The sequence below is a fragment of the Culex pipiens genome, chromosome 1 (genome assembly GCF_016801865.2).
Source record: "Culex pipiens pallens isolate TS chromosome 1, TS_CPP_V2, whole genome shotgun sequence".
Classification (NCBI taxonomy): Eukaryota; Metazoa; Arthropoda; class Insecta; order Diptera; family Culicidae; genus Culex; species Culex pipiens.
Genome location: NC_068937.1, coordinates 40,803,162 through 40,821,291, shown reverse-complemented (window position 1 = coordinate 40,821,291; position 18,130 = coordinate 40,803,162). Strand labels below are relative to the sequence as shown.

The window sequence follows — 18,130 nt, the reverse complement described above, 5'->3', positions numbered from 1 at the left end:
GTTATGCAACGAGTTCCATGCAACATTTTTTTTAGCAATTCCGAAAAATACCCTTTGAATTTAATTGTTAGTCAAATGTCCATTTATTTAGTCAATCCACCGTTTAAATGAAAATGACAGAAAATGTAAGTAGTTTCACGACGGAATTGCAAAAAAAAACATTTTTGGAATTCTGCTTTGTGCGAAAAAAGTTATTTAATATGGGCATTTTTTTTTGTTGCTATTCCATTGTAAAACTACGCATTTTTTGACAGAACGGCTTACTTTTCATTGCCAAAAATTAACAGTACTGAAGAGTACTTTTCAGCATTCATTTAAGTCTTCAAGCACTTTTATCTATAGATAACTGCTTTGGGGTTTGACACTAATATTGACAGAATAAAAACATTCGAGTGGGGAAACAAACGTTTCACTTAGTGCGTCCATCCCGGGAATTCCCGGAACAAAAATCCCGGGATTTTTCCTAAACCGGGAATTCCCGAATCCCGGGATTTTCTATAATTTGTCCCGGGAATTCCCGAAATTGAAAAAAAACATATTTTGGTCTGGAAATTCAGATTTGGTTGTGAAAATAGTAGAACAATAAAATGAATTAAAATTTGTATTCAGCAAATCTCAGCTTTAAATTGGCTTTTTAGGAAAAAATATTATAATTTTAAATAACAAGTCCGCAAACTGCCTAGTGCTTTAATTTTTTTTCTCTATTATTTTTTTTTTTTAAAGACTGGATATATTTACGTATATTTTCGATTCGAAAAAAAACAACAATCTCATATCAAATTATTTATAATCAAACACGTACAAATGTAACGAATAAATAAAGCTATTAAAGCAAAAAATAATTGCATGACGTTTTGGATGACTTCGGTAAAAACAGGAATAGAACAAAACAATTTGTACTTCCAAATGTATTGCTCTAAAATCTCCTGTACCTATTTAGACTGTAATTCTGATTTTCCCTCGGTTGGCGGTAGTAACTTGAAGATAATTTGTAAAATATGTTTTATATAAAACACTGAGTACAAAACTTATTTAACATTTTACATTGACTGGTATCATTTTATTTATTGTAGTTTTTTGTTTTTTAGACATATAATAGTAGTTTATGCAACAAGTTGCAAAAAGAGGATTTTTTCAGCACGAGTCGTACATTTATCCAACGAGGTTTACCGAGTTGGATAAATACGACGAGTGCTGAAAAAATCAAGTTTTGCAACGAGTTCCATACAACATTTTTTGCAATTCCGAAAAACACCCATTGAGTAAAATTTTAAGTCAAATTTGCATGTATTTTGTCAATAAATCGTTTAAATCAAAAAAAATGTTGAAAAGTGTTACTTTTAGAAACAAGTGCTGAAAAGTTCAACTTTTCAGCACCCATTTCAGTGCTGAAAAGTAGAACTTTTCAGCATTTATTTTGAAAAGTGTTGGTATTCGATTCTGTTATTTTTGGTACAGAAAAGTAGGCTATTTCGTCGTTCAAGAATGACAGGAAAAGTAAGTAGTTTCACGACGGAATTGCAAAAAATATTTTTTTGCAATTCCGTCGTGAAACTACTTACTTTTCCTGTCATTCTTGAACGACGAAATAGCCTACTTTTCTGTACCAAAAATAACAGAATCGAATAGCAACACTTTTCAAAATAAATGCTGAAAAGTTCTACTTTTCAGCACTGAAATGGGTGCTGAAAAGTTGAACTTTTCAGCACTTGTTTCGAAAAGTAACACTTTTCAACATTTTTTTTTGATTTAAACGATTTATTGACAAAATACATGAAAATTCGACTTAAAATTTCACTCAATGGGTGTTTTTCGAAATTGCAAAAAATGTTGTATGGAACTCGTTGCAAAACTTGATTTTTTCAGCACTCGTCGTATTTATCCAACTCGGTGAACCTCGTTGGATAAATGTACGACTCGTGCTGAAAAAATCCTCTTTTTGCAACTTGTTGCATAAACTACTATTTTGCAATTCCGTCGTGAAACTACTTACTTTTCCTGTCATTCTTGAACGACGAAATAGCCTACTTTTCTGTACCAAAAATAACAGAATCGAATAGCAACACTTTTCAAGATAAATGCTGAAAAGTAACACTTTTCAGCACTGAAATGGGTGCTGAAAAGTTGAACTTTTCAGCACTTGTATCAAAAAGTAGCACTTTTCAACATTTTTTTGATTTTATCGATTTATTGACAAAATACATGAAAATTTGACTTAAAATTTCACTCAATGGGTGTTTTCCGGAATTGCAAAAAATGTTGTATGGAACTCGTTGCAAAACTTGATTTCTTCAGCACTCTTCGTATTTATCCAACTCGGTGAACCTCGTTGGATAAATGTACGACTCGTGCTGAAAAAATCCTATTTTGGCAACTTTTTGCATAAACTACTATTTTTAAGCTGTTTTAGTCATGTCATATAAAAATATATATAAAAGAAAAAAAAATATAAAAGAATTCCAAAGTTTTTATTTGAATAGGTCCTTTAAACATATGGAAGACAAAAGCTTATTGGACCTTTTAAAAAAAACTCAAGAATTATGTAATTTGATTCGCAAATAAAAAAATAATTAATCATACTGGAATTAAAAATAGTAGTTGATATAAAATCCTAAACACCACAAAGAAAAAAAATCTTTTAGGCTATTTTAAAACTGTCGTCTATGTTTAGATTGAAGTGAGGATTTTCACCATTTGATATTATTAAGCTAATTCAATGATTTTAAGCTTGTTATCATAACAAATATAATGAAACATAGATTTTATTACTGATTCAAACATTTCCCGGGATCCCGGGAATTCCCGGGATTCCAAAAATATTTTTCCCGTTTCCCGGGAAATTCAAAACCCGGGAAAATTGGACGCCCTTTTCACTGAAGAAAAAAACTATTCAAATGCTGTTTTCTGGAATTGCTAAAAATGTTGTATTCAACTCGATGCAAAACTTGAATTTTTTTTGCACTCGAGAAGCGGTTTGTACATCTTCTACACAAGACGTACAATTTGCTTCAAAAATATTGCTAAATTGTTTCGTCATTCTAGAGCAATCGACGAATTACAAATTCTGTGCATGTTTTCCATGCAAACAAGCAGATTTTTTTTATTTGAAATAAATGTAAAAAATCTTCACCAAAAACATGAAAAATAAATCAAATTTTATTTATAATGCAGCCAGAGTTGCAACTCGTCCGCTCAATCAACGCTGCTTGAGATCATCCCACAAACATACAACAAAGAACTCTCGATTACAATCGGTGGTAAAACAAAACGGATTTTAACCCAGCAAAAATCCTGCACCACCCAAAAATTCGCTCCCGTAGTAAGCCAGTTGAACCAAAAAAAAAATAGACAAACATCAACGAAAAAAGTATCACCCCGCGCGAGAGTGTCATGTTTTTCGTGACGTGAATATTTTTTCGCAGTTTGCCATTAACCAGTGAGTGAGAAAAGCGTGAAGGTGGGACGGGTTCTCACTAGCTCACTCTGTTCCAATCATCATCCGTCAAGCTGGTTTCGGTTTAACGGTCTCTTGTTTCTTGGTTTTTCAAACAGGGAGGTTGACCAGGAAACATGAATGTCGTTTTTTGTCTCACAAAAAAAATGTGATTTTTTATGTAACTTTAAAAACAAAACCACTTGCATGCAACTTTGAAGCAATCTCGACTTGAACACGAGCACTTAGCAACAAAAAGTCGGACGGTCAAACGCAAAAATGTCACCTGTTAAATCACAGCCGGAAATGTATGTCCCCCGGGAGGGACCCGGCTGAAGAAGTGAAGGACGTGGTCCATTGCACTCGAGAGTACGGCAAACATTGCCATTGTTAAGTGTGTGGCACCACCATTATCACCGGTAATGATGACAAAGTCGAGCTGAACTCTCGTGCTTTGTCAGACTGTTATGTGAATGTGGGCAGGTCACTGTAACTAAGGTTGGAAGTTTTACTTTTTTTTAGGCGAAAAGTTGTTTTTTTTTCAAAATATGTTTTTTAGTCAAAATAAACTAAATTGTTATGATAAAAAAATAACCCATTTTAAATTGAAATTAAAATATTCTTCTAACCTCAAACTGATTAGTTTTTCGCCAACCGTGGTTCTAAAAGATACAAAGAAGGAAGAAGCTCGCACGGTTCACGTTGAATTTTTGAGTTTGAGCAGCTCGCGTGATGACGATAGGTATGTGTTGACAGTTTGCCAAAACGAAACGAAACAAAAAAAAATCGCGCAGGAAAAATGTCACCCCAAAAGCTGGGACGCGACCGCCGTCACGAATGGGAGAGTTATGCAGTCCTGTCTCGCGCTAGACAAGAGGATTAAGAACGCGTAAACACGTGACGACGGCGTGAAGGGTTCTCGCGGCCCTAAACAGTGCGTGATACTTTTGAGGTGTAATAGACTAGGTGACTCGACGGGGTTCCTGGTTGGGGTTAGTTCTCTGAACAATCGAAAACATTTTTTCATAAAAAATATCGAAAAAATTCTGTCAAAATCTAATGTTATAAAATTTATTAGAATCTAATCCAATCGAATTTAATCTAAGTTAACATTATTGTATTATATCTGAGAACACCCAAATATGTATTACGGAAATTAAAGTGGCCAGCCCTTCTGCTTGCCACAAATAGGATTCCGTGAACGGATCACATTTCACAGAATCAACAGGTGAGATGGGAGACGTGGACATACCGTACCAAACGCTGCAGTTCGTAGTTCCAACAGTGATTTAAGCAATTCGCTAAGACTTTGGACAACGATTTTTTTATTTATTTATTTTTTATTTGAATAAAACTTTTTGTTAAGTACACACACCAAAAAAGTTTTTTTACATCACTTGTTGTTCCATATAAATCTCCATTAGTGGGTGCCCAGAATATGTTTTTTTTTTTAAAAAAAAAACCTCGCTCCACACGGAGAAAAATGAGTTCCCAAAATCGTGAACAAGCGTTCATGAACATGGGAACCACGAACAAAGTGTTCAAATGCCATGGTACGTTTTTCAAAATCGTACCATGTGATTTGAACACTTTGTTTTGTGGTTCCCATTTTCAAGAACGCTTGTTCACGATTTTGGGAACTCTTTTTTCTCCGTGAACAAGGAGAATATTGTTTCATGAGCTATTTCAAGCTTCTGGGCCAAATCGATCAACATTAACCACTTGATACTACCCCGGCAGACGGAAAATCATGGAATTACAATAACAAAAACTGTTACAATAACAGAACATTTTATGGAATTTTAAATAAAATTTGTACCACTCTTAGCGATTAAAAAAAATCATTTTTGTACGAAAATCATTTTTTCATCAAATTCCGGCTCGGATATCAATGGATTAATCTCATTAAATTTCACTCAAAATTGGCACAGATGCTTAAAATAACCCATAAAATCGCTTTTGGAATATAAAAATATTCGAAAAAAAATCTGAATCTCAAGAACGGATTTTCAAATCTATTTGATGTCTTCGGTAAAGGTAGGCAAGTTTCGAATTTATCAGAAAAAAAAGTTCCACTATAAAAAAAACAAATACCCATTTCGCAAAATAACAATTTATAAAAATTCTCATTTTTGTAAAAACCACCATAGAGCTCTGGGGACCATCCATAAACTACGTAGATACTTTAGAGGGGGGGGGACAGGCGATTGTCCACGCTCCATACAAAAAAGATTTTTTTGTATGGACAATTGTCCACGAAGGGAGGGGGGGGGGGTTGAGATTTCGAAAAATGTGTCCACGTGGTTTAGGGATGGTTCCCTGGCACAAATTGATGAAAACCAATTTGGCAGTGCTGCTAATTTTTCGAAAAAAAAAAACAAAAAAAAAGTGATGAAAAAAGTTCAAATTTTATTTATAGATGTAAATTTAAATTTGCAATCGAAATGTACTTTGTATACATTTGGGTATCGTGCACCGTTTTCGAGTTAAAGCCACCAAAATTGATTTTTTTTTCTAGTTGATACCGAGACTTTTCTAACCTGTATGTATGTATGTATGTATGTATGATCCCCATACCCGCAGGCAACTTGGTCCCGAAACACATGTGAGCGCTAGGTGAACAATTCGGTCATCTTTTACTCCGTAATCTGTACACCCACGTGCATAAGTTTTTTTTGCACGAATTTTAGTGCTACAAATACCGGCGCAAAGAATAAAAAGAAACCCCTTTCCCCTCCCCAAGCACCGGAAATTTGTAGCGGGTGTAGGGACACTTTGTATAGACGCCCTTGCTCCCATCACGTCACTGAGGGTATGGAGCGACGAGAAATTAATAAGCATGCCCCCTCAGTCGAACCTTCATTAGAGAAGCAGGCAATCCACAACTCACAGCGAACGACCAAGGGAACACCCTACCGCGTATATAGTGAAATTGGCGTGGTTTGTCTTTAATAAGTTGTAAATATGTCAGAATAAATGAATGGGTTGCCTGTATTAAAAAGGAAAGCTCTCACCAAATGATGTAGTCTTGAGGTTTAATTCAACTTCAAATCTTGTTGAAACTCATAGCAGTGAAAATACTTTTGTAAACTTGCGTTACATTGAGGTATCCGAGACCGAGACTTTTCTAACCTGTACTGCCCATAATTGAAAATCCGGCTATTATGCCGAATCCAACCCTGATATTTGGAAGGCCAAAATCACTTATATTCGACCATCTTAAATGTTGGTATTGACTTTTAAATTGAAAAAAAAATCAATGGATTGAAAAGTTTCACAAAAGTTTGGGAATGGGCAACTTTTGGCTTGGTTCAAATTAGGATGTTTTATAAAATCTAACTTTCCACGAATATTTCTGGTATTTTTTTTTCTTTTTTGGAAAATTGTTGGACATGTCAGTTCAAGCAACTTTGTCGGAGACAAAAACATTTTATCTAAACATTCTACGACTTGACAAAATCAATAGCATCAGAGCAAACTATCAAATATCAGTTTTTTGAACGTAACAATTCAGGGTTAAGTTTTATGAAAAAGTGATAAGATTATGATATGAGTACTTTAAAATCTAAAAAAACTAACATTGTTATTTTTGAAAAAATAATAATTTTGAACTTATGTGCCAAAAGTTTCAGTCTATTTAAGGTACAAAAAAAGATGCAATTTTATACTGAAATACAGTAGTTGTTCGGTAACTAGGCGTTGTTTAACTGGGCTGCATTTTAACTGGGCGCTCGATAAATGGGCCGTTAAAAAGCAGACAAACGTCAAAAAATCAAAACAAACCGGAATCACCGAGGGGTTTATGGATTGAAAAATCATGTTAAACAATAAAAAAAACTTTTATCACACTTTTATGTAATTTCAAGTCACAATTAAAGAAATATGAAAAGTATCCATTGCAAAAAATTTGAGTAACTTTTATTTTCATATTTCATAAAAAAAAATATATGCATCGGTAGTCCCCTCGTTATTTTTCTTTCAGCCCAGTTAGCGAACAGAATTCGGTGACTGGGCTACGTTCTCAGCCCAGTTACCGAACAACTACTGTATTTTGAAAAATCTTTAAACTTTGAAAATGTCAAATTTTCAAGGGAAAAGTGTACACCCTTACCAAAAATCATGATTTTCTGAGTTCAATATCCCACTTTTCATACGATTTTTCGAGTTCAGGTACTACAAGCATAAAAATGGTTATATGGGTTGAACTGAAAAATTCGTATGAACGGTGGGATATTGAACTCAGAAAATCATGATTTTTGGTTAGGGTGTATGCGACCACCCTAACGAAATTCGAAAACTGTCATTAAAAGAGACAATATAAACCTACATGAAACCGTTGGTGTATTAAGGCTCTGAAAGGCATCATTCCCGATCGGCCACTTGGCGGACATGTTAGTTTTAGAAAAAAACATTCAAATTTTCAGAATGTTTCAATAAAAAAATGAATTTCTTTGTGTTGTTTGTAGAAGCATTTTACATAAATATATTGATTATTTTTTCATTTCAATTTACTATTTCTGGACCCTGAATTCAGAACCATCATTGACAGTCATTGCCCCAAAAGTGAAAGACACCATCTACCACCTTAATACCAAGAGATTTTAGAAAATTTCTAGAAAATTTAGAAAAGTCAAAAAAAGGGTACAAGAAAGTATTTTTTTTTATTTTTTTCTTGTTAGAAAAAAAAAATCCCAACATCATAGTCTATCATTAAAGAAATGAGCACCTTTTCGAATTTTGATTTCACTTAGATTTCAGCCGTTCTCAGCCACTATTTGATGATGACAATTTGCCGGTACTGTGGCAGAAACGGGGTTGCTGTCAGTTTGAAGAACCGACGCGGCATTAAAAGGAAACATAGTGCACATTAAGGTTTAAAGTCCCTAATCCCGCGGTAGCAAATTAAAAATTTGCTGTTTCGTAGTACAAACAGGTGCCAACCAGCAAAAACAAACTCGGACACGAATTTAATCTTGCTCCGATGCAAGGAAGCAAATTAGCAACTAAACGCACCCCCCTTTAAGAAATAAAACCAAATCTAAGGGGGTGCTATAAAAAAGTGGGGGAAAAACAACGACCGCGCTTCATTGCTGCATTGAAATTGTAGATCATTAGTCTCGGCAGTTGTGGCGGGCCAAGCGTGCCCAAGAAGATTTATATCTCGAGCTATCCCTTAGCACCGGCTTACATCCTCACAGGAGAGGGTGGTTGAAACACAATCTATTCTTCCTCCGAAAATCTTGAAAGGGTTCCTTCGAATTTGATATCTCGTGTACCCGGACATCTATCGTAGAGCATCCGGCTATGACAAATTGTGTGTTCTCGTTACATCTGACCGAGCAGAGCAACCACCACACCCCACTTGGACCTGCGTCAACCGCACAAGAAGATCCGTGCTGGCCAAGGGATGTACCTAGCCTTTCTTGGATCTTGATTGCAACCGGAAGGGGGGTATTACACAGTTAAAAATAATTATTTTAGTTCTGAAAAAACGAAATATTAATTAAATATGAGTTTTTTAATTGAAGGCACCGCGACTAATTGTAGAATTTATGGAACCATCAATTTAACTTTACTGTGCAAGACACTCTAGAGTAAATTTTGGCTCTGGTTCCTTTCCTGGTTTGCCGACATGGACAGCCGCTGACCTCTAGAACTGCCATGGACCGACGACCACCATCAAATAACAGTGGCGTTATGGAATCGACTTAACTTAAACGATTTTGGAGTTTTTTTTTCTAATTATGGGCTTTTTAAATTTTAAAACAGTAAAATTTAAACCTTTACTTTTATTTATTTTTTAATAAAATTTAAAAAAAAAAAATAATTAAACATAAAAAATGCTGAATATTTCCTGGTTTCTGACCTAAATTTTTAACCCACTTATGGTGATACGGGACGCCAGTTTTTAAGACAACTTCTGTTCAAATTGAATAAATTTCTGAACTTGACAGATTGCTTGCTGTTACCTTTATTTAAAATTTGCAAAAGAAAAACAGAACTTCGTAAGCTACCGCATTCACTTTAAAGGTGCTTCCAAAAACTCGAGTCGTGGTGTCAATATGGCGGCGCCTTTCCGTTTCACCTTAAAATGTTGCTAATCTGAGTTTATCTAAAAAAATAATAATTGAATATTTTGCTAAAATTTTAAAAATTATTTGGTTTAATAGTGTGTCCTCAAATTTCGCAATTTTTTCCGACATATTTCATGAGAATTCTTTGTGTCAAAAAAGCATTTTTGATCATTCGTTTTTTTTTTTTTCATGCACTGCCCATGATCGCATAAATGTCCCATATGCATTTTCATCACTTTTGAGTTATTGATGCAGTTTGATTCAAAATCGTGTGCTCTTTCTAAAGAGCCTATAACATCCAGTACTTTGTTCTAGAAATCGAGAGGAAATCCAGTTTTTTCGTGAAAACTTAACACGTAGCCTTATGTGTGGGACAAACTTCAAATGCGTTTTTCTCAGTTTGCTGTTTTTGCATATGGGACATTTATGCGAACATGGGCAGTGCAAGTCATACAAAAAGTGAAAATTTTAATGTCCCCTATTTATTACTGTAACTTTCAATCCCAAAATGGTACTTTTTGCGCTAGATTAGGATTGAGTTAAATGACAACATTTTTCAATTATTTTCAAATGCAAAATCTAATTTCAAAAATATTATGTTCTTTTAAATATCTAAATTTTAAAATTAATTTTTCCACAAATAGGCAGATGTTGTCTTCTTCGTTTTTTATTCATGTATATGTTTTAGTGGATTCAATTAAATAATGTTGAACTAGAGAACATAAACTAGTAAATTATATACAAGATAAGATATTTTGCAAAATATGAAACAAAAATCTAAATCTTCTATGTAAGATTAAATTTGCAATGAAAAAAAAAATCTAAAAAAAGGTTAAATTTAAATCTAAAAGATCGTTTTCAAATTATGGCAATAATCAGACTATTATTTCTTAAAACAGATCCTTTTGAAATATTAAAGCACGTTTCGTTGTTCTTTTCGAAACATATGTTTAGCCATTTTCATACGAACTTTGGTTGCTTGAATATGGCTTGGATATAATAATGAAAATAATGAAAAAAAAAGTATTTACCATTAAGCCGTCTCATTTCAATCGACGGTAAATAATATTTGATTTTTTTTAACTCACATTTTAAAAGGGACGAATTTTACGTTTCAGACCGTTTTTAAATGTTATCCTGCAAACGAGTTGTTTGGATTGCATTTTTTTTCAAACCCATATTTTAAGACTTATTAAAAAATAAACAAACAAAGTTTGTACCAAAAAATCTTAACAAAAAATTACAAAACATCAATGAATTTATAGCATTAATATTTTTCCTAAAGTTTAATGCTTTTTTTTCGTCATGTAGTCCTTGAATTCAAAATTTGTGAAATTTGTAGACTATGATTAAAAAATACAAAAATAAACGTTATAAATATATATCCTAGAAATTTGAAACTCGATTGTACAAGTTTTATTCTGTAAAACTTGAAATTTTCAACAATATTTTTTTAACTTGCTATTTTTTTTGGAAATTTTGAAATCTGAATTATAGTTTAGAGTTTTAAATCTGAAAGAATTGTAATATTCAAGAAAAATCATTTAAAAATCTAATGTCAGATTTCCCCGCAAACGCCCCTGCTGGAAAACCCTGCCTTTGGGGGTGCCATGTTCGGGTTTTTTTTTCGGGGGTGGGCGAACCCACGTTTGTAAAAGCTCCGACTGCCGATGCTGGTTCTTTGTGCAAAATAAACCTACCTCTCTCGCGTCTAGTTTAACAGGATAATCTGGAAAGCAGATAAAAAGACACGAAAAGCTCTGTTAGAAACAGGGTTTTCATTGAAAATGGATTTCCGACAAAGGGCGACGGAAATGGGCCTTGAAGTGGGTTGGGGGTTGAACGTGTAGACAAAGTGGATCATAAATATTCAGCACACTTTTGGCAGCAATAATCGGGGATACAAAACATTTTCTCTTTAGCGATTCCAGCCGTATTCCCAGCGTAATTTATGACAAAATTTGCGCTATTATTCGAAGAAAACAGCTTGTAAAAACAGAAATTTCTTCCCCTTTTCAGCCGGCTACCTCGGGAGCTTCTTGTCGAACAGCCTCAAGACCAACCAGCTGGAGGTCAACACCGACTCGAAGACGCTCCGCCCGATCGCTCGCCTCAAGGAGCCGCGGGAACTTTTCGCACTGCCGAAGGAACGGGACTATGACTGCCCCCAGCAGGCCCCCAGATGGCCGATCGAGTGCCAGGTGAGTTTGTGTTATACGGCAAATGTGAGATTTGCCAAAAAAAAAATAACAATCAAAAAAGCATATTGAAGTGATTCTGGTTATGTTGAGCTCCAAATTATCCAAGTCAAATACAAATTATAATTTTCCTTAATTTCACTGCCGGCCTTTTCTGCTCTCAATGTTTTTTCTTTTAAATAATTTATGGAGACGCCCGGTCAACCGTAACGCTGACCGCCCACCACGCGTCTCCACCAAAAGCGCTTGCAAACTTATAGGGGAAGGTGGGGCAAGACGACCATATGGGGCAAGAGGAACAATCGCTCCTACGGCCGTAATTTTTACAATTTTGATTATTTCCAGTATGATGAATTGTTGCTAGCAATGCAATTAGCTGATTCTACTACCACATAACCGCCAAAATGACGTAAACGCCACGGGGCATAAGATTTAATGAAGTTTTTTTCAAAACCTTTGTTTTCTTATAACATTTGGAAAGTACAAAATAAGGCTTAGGGTTCGTTTTAAGGCTCATTTTATCAAAATGCTATTTTTCCTAGATCAGTAGTGTCCCTACCAATGACATGCACCTATTACAAAGTATGATTTAACTTTTGGTTATTTTTGATGAGAGCTTTTAAAAGATCTTGTTCAGGTGGGGCAAGTGTACCATATGGATTTTTAGTATGGAAAAAATTACGAATTGCTGCAAGTACATATTTTATTGGGAAATAAATACATGAAAGTACTTAAAAACTGATAAACAATCGTTAAAAAAAATTGTTCATACAAAGTATAGTGATATTATGAAAATTTACTATTTATCATCGAAGTAGTATTTTTTTTTTTCGTAAAAACGATAAAATTTTTAGTAAAATATTATTATTTAATCTAAAAATGAAGAAACCATTCAAAAACATTCTAATCTGATGTATCGAAGTGATAACAGTTCAATTGTTAGCAAATTAACATGTTTTTTCATGCATTGTTCCTCTTGCCCCAACGGGTTGTTCGTCTTGCCCCACTAGTTGAGTAGAACGTACGGAAAATCAAAAATTTTAAAATCAATTTTTCACATTAAAAAACAGGATTTTTTAAAAACTTGTTTTAACAAAGTCTTAGTCAAGACCTAGAATAAGATGATTATAATAAAATCCGACAGATTTTTTAACTTTTTAATGGGTTATAACGAGCATTTCCTTAGCTTGTTACACTTGCCCCACTTTCCCCTAATTAGCTCGGAAAACCTACCGTCCCCTGCGGGAAGCCCGCCCCTCATAACAGTCATAACCAGAGCAATTTCGCTACCAGAATTAAGCACATTTAACGCCCCATCGGTTGATGTTTATGACGCTTCTTTTCCTCTGCCAGACGCGCGGCTTACGAAGATGATGTACCTTGCGGCAAAGGCAAAGCTGTAGAAGTTGTTCACGCGTGGCCACACTTCTCTCGGGCACAAACTGATCTTTGGCGATTTGTTTTGAGCTGGTCTCGCGGCACGTCGACTGGCCGCAGCTTATTTTGCTGAATGCCGAAATCCGGTCCCGTGTGCACTTTCATAGATGATTAGGGTTAGTGATATTTCACGATTTCGCGGACAGCCTGAAATCCGCGAAATTTGCCTTTTTCCGCGAAATCCCGTGAAATTGTATGTTTTGGGGAAAATGTAACATTTTTTCTTAACATAATTTAGCAAACTAAAAAGGAGTAAAAATAATCTTATGAGCTACTGTAGAATTAAGCGAGTAAATACCCTGGTTTAATTATTAATATACGGTTAGTGATTTTTAACGATTTCGTAGAACGGCAGTATTGTTTTGAAAGAAATTAAAAGAATCAAGCTTTGTTTTATTCAAAATAAAATGAAGAGTTTTGTTTATCTTTGTAATCACATTTTAAAAACATATCAATTATTTTTGGCCTGTTTAATTTTAACTATATGTGTTTTTTTTTGGGTGGATGATTCCCGTGAAAGTTAAAAAATACTACTTTTTTGTTTTCTTTTCTCATACAGAATAAAAATTTCGATTTTGTTAAAAATTATATTATTTTTGCAAATTGATTTTAAATTATGTTTTTGAAAAGTGAGCTAAAACCCTTAAAATATGTTTAATGGGCTAAATGCCGCAGAAAATTCAATTTATTTTACTCATTTTGACTGGACAAGATTGTTAAATCTTGCTTTGATATGCAATTCAATAAAATGTAAAATTATGTAACAGAAAACATTTTAGCTACATTAGTCGAATATTATAAGAGCAGTTCAGTAAATGAGAATACGTGTGCCCTACATTTTGATTCAAAATATATATAGAGCCCATCCATAAACCAGGAGGAATTTTTGTTGTGTCGCATTCAAATTTAGTGATGATTTTTTTTAGTTTATTGAAGAAGAATATATAATGAAGCATAAATAGTATAGTTTCTGTGATTTGAACATAGGATTTTCAGAGTTATTTTAACATTTTTCAAGTATCGCGAAATTTGCGTGAAATTTGGTGTTTTGAAATTGAGGTCCCCGTGAAATTTGCAATTTTCAAGCGTGAAAAATCACTAAGCCTATAGATGATGAACAGGGCGAGGCACGGAAAGATTCCGGTTTTTTTTTTAATATTTTTTTAGTTGGAAAAACTAAAAAAGCAAAGCAAATTGGTCAAACTACTAAATGTTGATGTGTTGTGTTAATCTGAGAGGTGTGAAATTGGAAGGTATAATATTACCTCTTTTGTGATGTAGTATTACCTCAATTTTGACTGAAAAAGTTACATTTCACCAAAAAAGCGGTAAATTTACACGTTTCTACTGGTAAAATTATACATTTTTTTGTGACATAAAAGATTTACTCTACAGGTGTTACCGTGAATTCCTGAATCCCATTTTTTATATATATTTTGTTTCGGTTTTCCCGAACTTACAAATAATAATACATACTTATTTTGGTCTGGAAATTCTGATTTGGTTGTAAAAATTATGAAACAGTTGGCTACTTAGTAAACAAGAGCATAATTAAACTTATTGAACATATATTTGCATAAATTTGGCAAATTGATAGAAAATGTTTAAATTTTAGTGTATAGATCCGCAAAATGCCCCGCTCTTAAAATATTGTCTATGTATTTTTTAATGATTGGGTATCCTATTTAATTATATGAATGTTTTTTAATTCGAAATATCAAAAAATATCAAAAAAATCATTTTAATGCTTTGATATTTTGAAAACTAATGATTGCTACTGTTGAGATTATGGCTTATATTTCAATTTTAATTTTTTTATGAACAAAATAAGTTGTATTATTAGAAACTTATTTAATCTGAATCACATTGGATAAAGAGTTGTGGTTGGTTTTGAACCCAATGCACAAAAATGAAAATTATAAGTTTCCATCAATCTAAAACTGCAATCCCTGTTCAGATTGTAGTCTTTATTATCACCATTTAAAAAGTCATGGGGATATTACACCTGGGAATGAGTAAATCTTTTATGTCAGCAAAAAAAAAGTGTAATTTTACCTCTAAAAATGGTAATATTACATCATAAAAGAGGTAATATTAAACCTTCCAATTTTACACCTTCCAAAATTACACATATTTTTACTTTGTAGGTAATCAACTAATTCTATGATTTTAAGTTTTACAAACTGAAAAAAAATATTGAAAAATGGCTATCTTGACTATTTTAGAAATATCCCGTGGTCCCGGGAAATCCCGAAATTTAAAAAATATTTTCCCGGATTCCGGGAAATTCAAAAACCTAGAAAAACTGAACGCCCTAGAACAAAATATATTTTCAATGAAACTAAAATTTGCCAATCGTGAGTTTTGAACGATTATTGGGAATTTTTGCCTCATTGCTGGACAAAAAATAAGAGCTTAAGATTATAGAATAAACGATATGGAATCATTCTAGGAAACCAATAACTTCAATGGATTCTGGATAAGAAAGGGAGATTAAATTGTTCAAATTTATTCTAGTCAACAAGTTGCCATTAGATCCCGTAACAAAACGTGTTTAAAATTAAATGTATGGACACTTTAGTGTGCACATTTGTCCCGAAGATTTCTAATCGGAAAAACAGATTGTAGAATACAACAAGAGAAATTTCAAAATTTCTTTAATGGTTATTGGCTTGGATGAACATTAGTTAAAAGTTTTCAAACATTTCGAGAACCAGAAGTTTTATTAACCTTATTTTGTAAACTTCAATCATAAGATCAAAATTTCAAAAAAAAAATACTTTGGTTAGCAACTTACACATTTTTTTTACACTTTATTTATGTAAACACAAAACTAACCCTAAAACTAGTCGGAAATCCCGCTCATATTTGGATTGGATTGAATGAAACATATGTATCAAAATGGCTGGTAGGTACCTTCGTTCATATGTACTTTTACACCGTTCTACTTTACTTTTCGAAACGAATGCTGAAAAGTTTAGCTTTTCAGTACAACAATGACAGGAAAACAAGTTTTTTTCTCAAAACGAAATTACAAAAATGTTCGGAATAGTTTATAAACTATCAATCATACACGTTATTTCCAATAAAAACAACTGATTTTGTTAAACAAATTTCTGCCTTTTGTTTTTCAGAAAAAAAATAAAATAAATTAAATTGGTATTAATTAAATTCTCCGTGCACCCGAGTGCAATCACCGGACTCAGACAAATTACTTTTCTGGGTGGGAAAAGCCAACACAACCTTTTTGACATCATCAATATCATTATCATCAGTAATGCCGAAATTGAATGGTAGTTGTTGCTACAGTGGACTCTCTGGCTGTCGATCTTCTCGATATCAATATTGCTCCAGCTGTCAATAAATTTTTCAGTCCCTTCAAATAGATTGCTTTGATTTTTCGTTCTATAATTTGATAACTCCCGTTCTCGACGGTCCCTTCAATATCGACAACGAGAGAGTCCACTGTATTTTTGTCCAAGATTTTCGCACCATCTTTTTCTTCTTTTTGTTAACTTAAACGAAAAACAAAATGAGATCACATTTTGCAAAGTTGCACTGTTTACTGCAACCTGTTGGAAACCAATATTTTTCTCAACTTTTTTTTCCCTCAGCTTAAAAACATGTAATCTTCGTAAACCCGTTCGCATTTCGTCTTGTTTTCTTCGCAAATTCGGTCGTTTCCACCGCGGTGTGTGGGACACAAAACTGAATGTCATAAAAGTTGGCGCACCAAATTTTAAACCCCGGCTCGTGCCGGAAAGGAACAAGAGGGTGAGGGAGGGGGGGTTGACGTTCCGTTTAATATTTCTTGACGGGAGGACGCCACACCAACTGACCGGATGGCATTAATACTATAAACTGACCGGGGTTTCTGCGAGAAAAAGGACACAACAGCTGGTCATTAAATAACTTTGTCACCAACCTCCCAGAGTGTTGATTTTTTTCCGAATGGGGGGGGAGGTGGGACATCATATTGATCGAGAGCTGAAAATTATGATGACATTTGCCTACCGCAGCGGGGCTGTCAGTTTGGGGGAAAGTGGTTGGACAAATTGGAGCGAGTTCTCTGGAAAATTAGGATTTTTTCTTAAGGTTAGATAAAAAATGCAACTTTGCCTAAACTTCTATGAACATTAAAATTTCGATTCGATTTCAAAATATCCAAATCAAGCTAAGCTTGAAAATCTTCGAATTTATTTTTTACTAAAGTTCAGAATTTTGTCAAAGGAGTTACAATTCAAATCATGTTAAAATACTACGAAGTTGACTTTTTATAGCTGTCGGCCACCATTGCTAGTACCAACACAGCAAAAAATCCGATGGTGAAATCGAATGCAAAAGCATGCACAGCACCTCGTCAAAATAAACATTTTATATTACACACTGCATGTACAATTTTTGCAAACACAAAAAGAAAATTGCAACCGATGGGATTAAAACCCAGCACCAACAGTAAGGACTGGCGCCTTAGCCCACTCGGCCATCAGACCGATGTAAAGTTGTAAGGATAAATGCATATATGAGCTTGACATTTCGGTCAAGTAGGTTTCCCATACTGATTGGCTACATATTTCAGGACGTATATATTACACCCAGCATTTTTACACGCAGCTGGATAACTACTTTTTTAGCTGTGAACCACTAGTGTCTTCCTTTTTATCTACAAGGACTTCGCCGCCCTGGGCTCCTAAGTGAGCGACGGCGCCGAATACCCATATTAACACAAAGAATTTTAGAGCGCCCGCCACGAGATTCGAACCGGCGACCTCTGAATTGTGAGTCCAGTGCGCGGTCCGATTGATCCACACGGGCGGAACATGGTAAAATACTCCCTTTGTTGTTTTTTTGTAGATTTTTTTAATCAACTTAATTACACTTTGGAAGGTTTATTTTTTATTTTGAAGAATTATCAATTCAAAAAGTTACAAAAAGGGCATAAAATGCAACTTTGTCTAAACTTCTCTGAAGTTTCAAAAAATTCATTT

The 18,130-nt window shown here is 34.1% G+C and overlaps 2 protein-coding genes across 6 annotated transcripts in view; one reads left to right on the top strand and one right to left on the bottom strand.

Annotated features, from left to right (window-relative positions):
- LOC120417274 (cytosolic carboxypeptidase 2) overlaps positions 1-18,130 on the top strand; it is a 115,018-nt gene that overhangs the window by 52,499 nt on the left and 44,389 nt on the right. For all 4 annotated transcript variants that reach the window (XM_039579342.2, XM_039579258.2, XM_039579414.2 and 1 more), the window contains exon 2: positions 11,527-11,708. In XM_039579342.2, the coding sequence (XP_039435276.1) occupies positions 11,527-11,708 (182 nt within the window). The remainder of the gene's footprint in view (positions 1-11,526; positions 11,709-18,130) is intronic.
- The window catches only part of LOC120417486 (glutamine-dependent NAD(+) synthetase), a 207,592-nt gene that overhangs the window by 145,609 nt on the left and 43,853 nt on the right, over positions 1-18,130 (bottom strand). The window contains exon 2 of one of the 2 annotated variants that reach the window (XM_039579747.2): positions 11,208-11,236. The exons of the other annotated variant lie outside the window; for it this stretch is intronic. The gene's annotated coding sequence lies outside the window, so the exon portion shown is untranslated. The remainder of the gene's footprint in view (positions 1-11,207; positions 11,237-18,130) is intronic. 2 annotated transcript variants of the gene reach the window in all.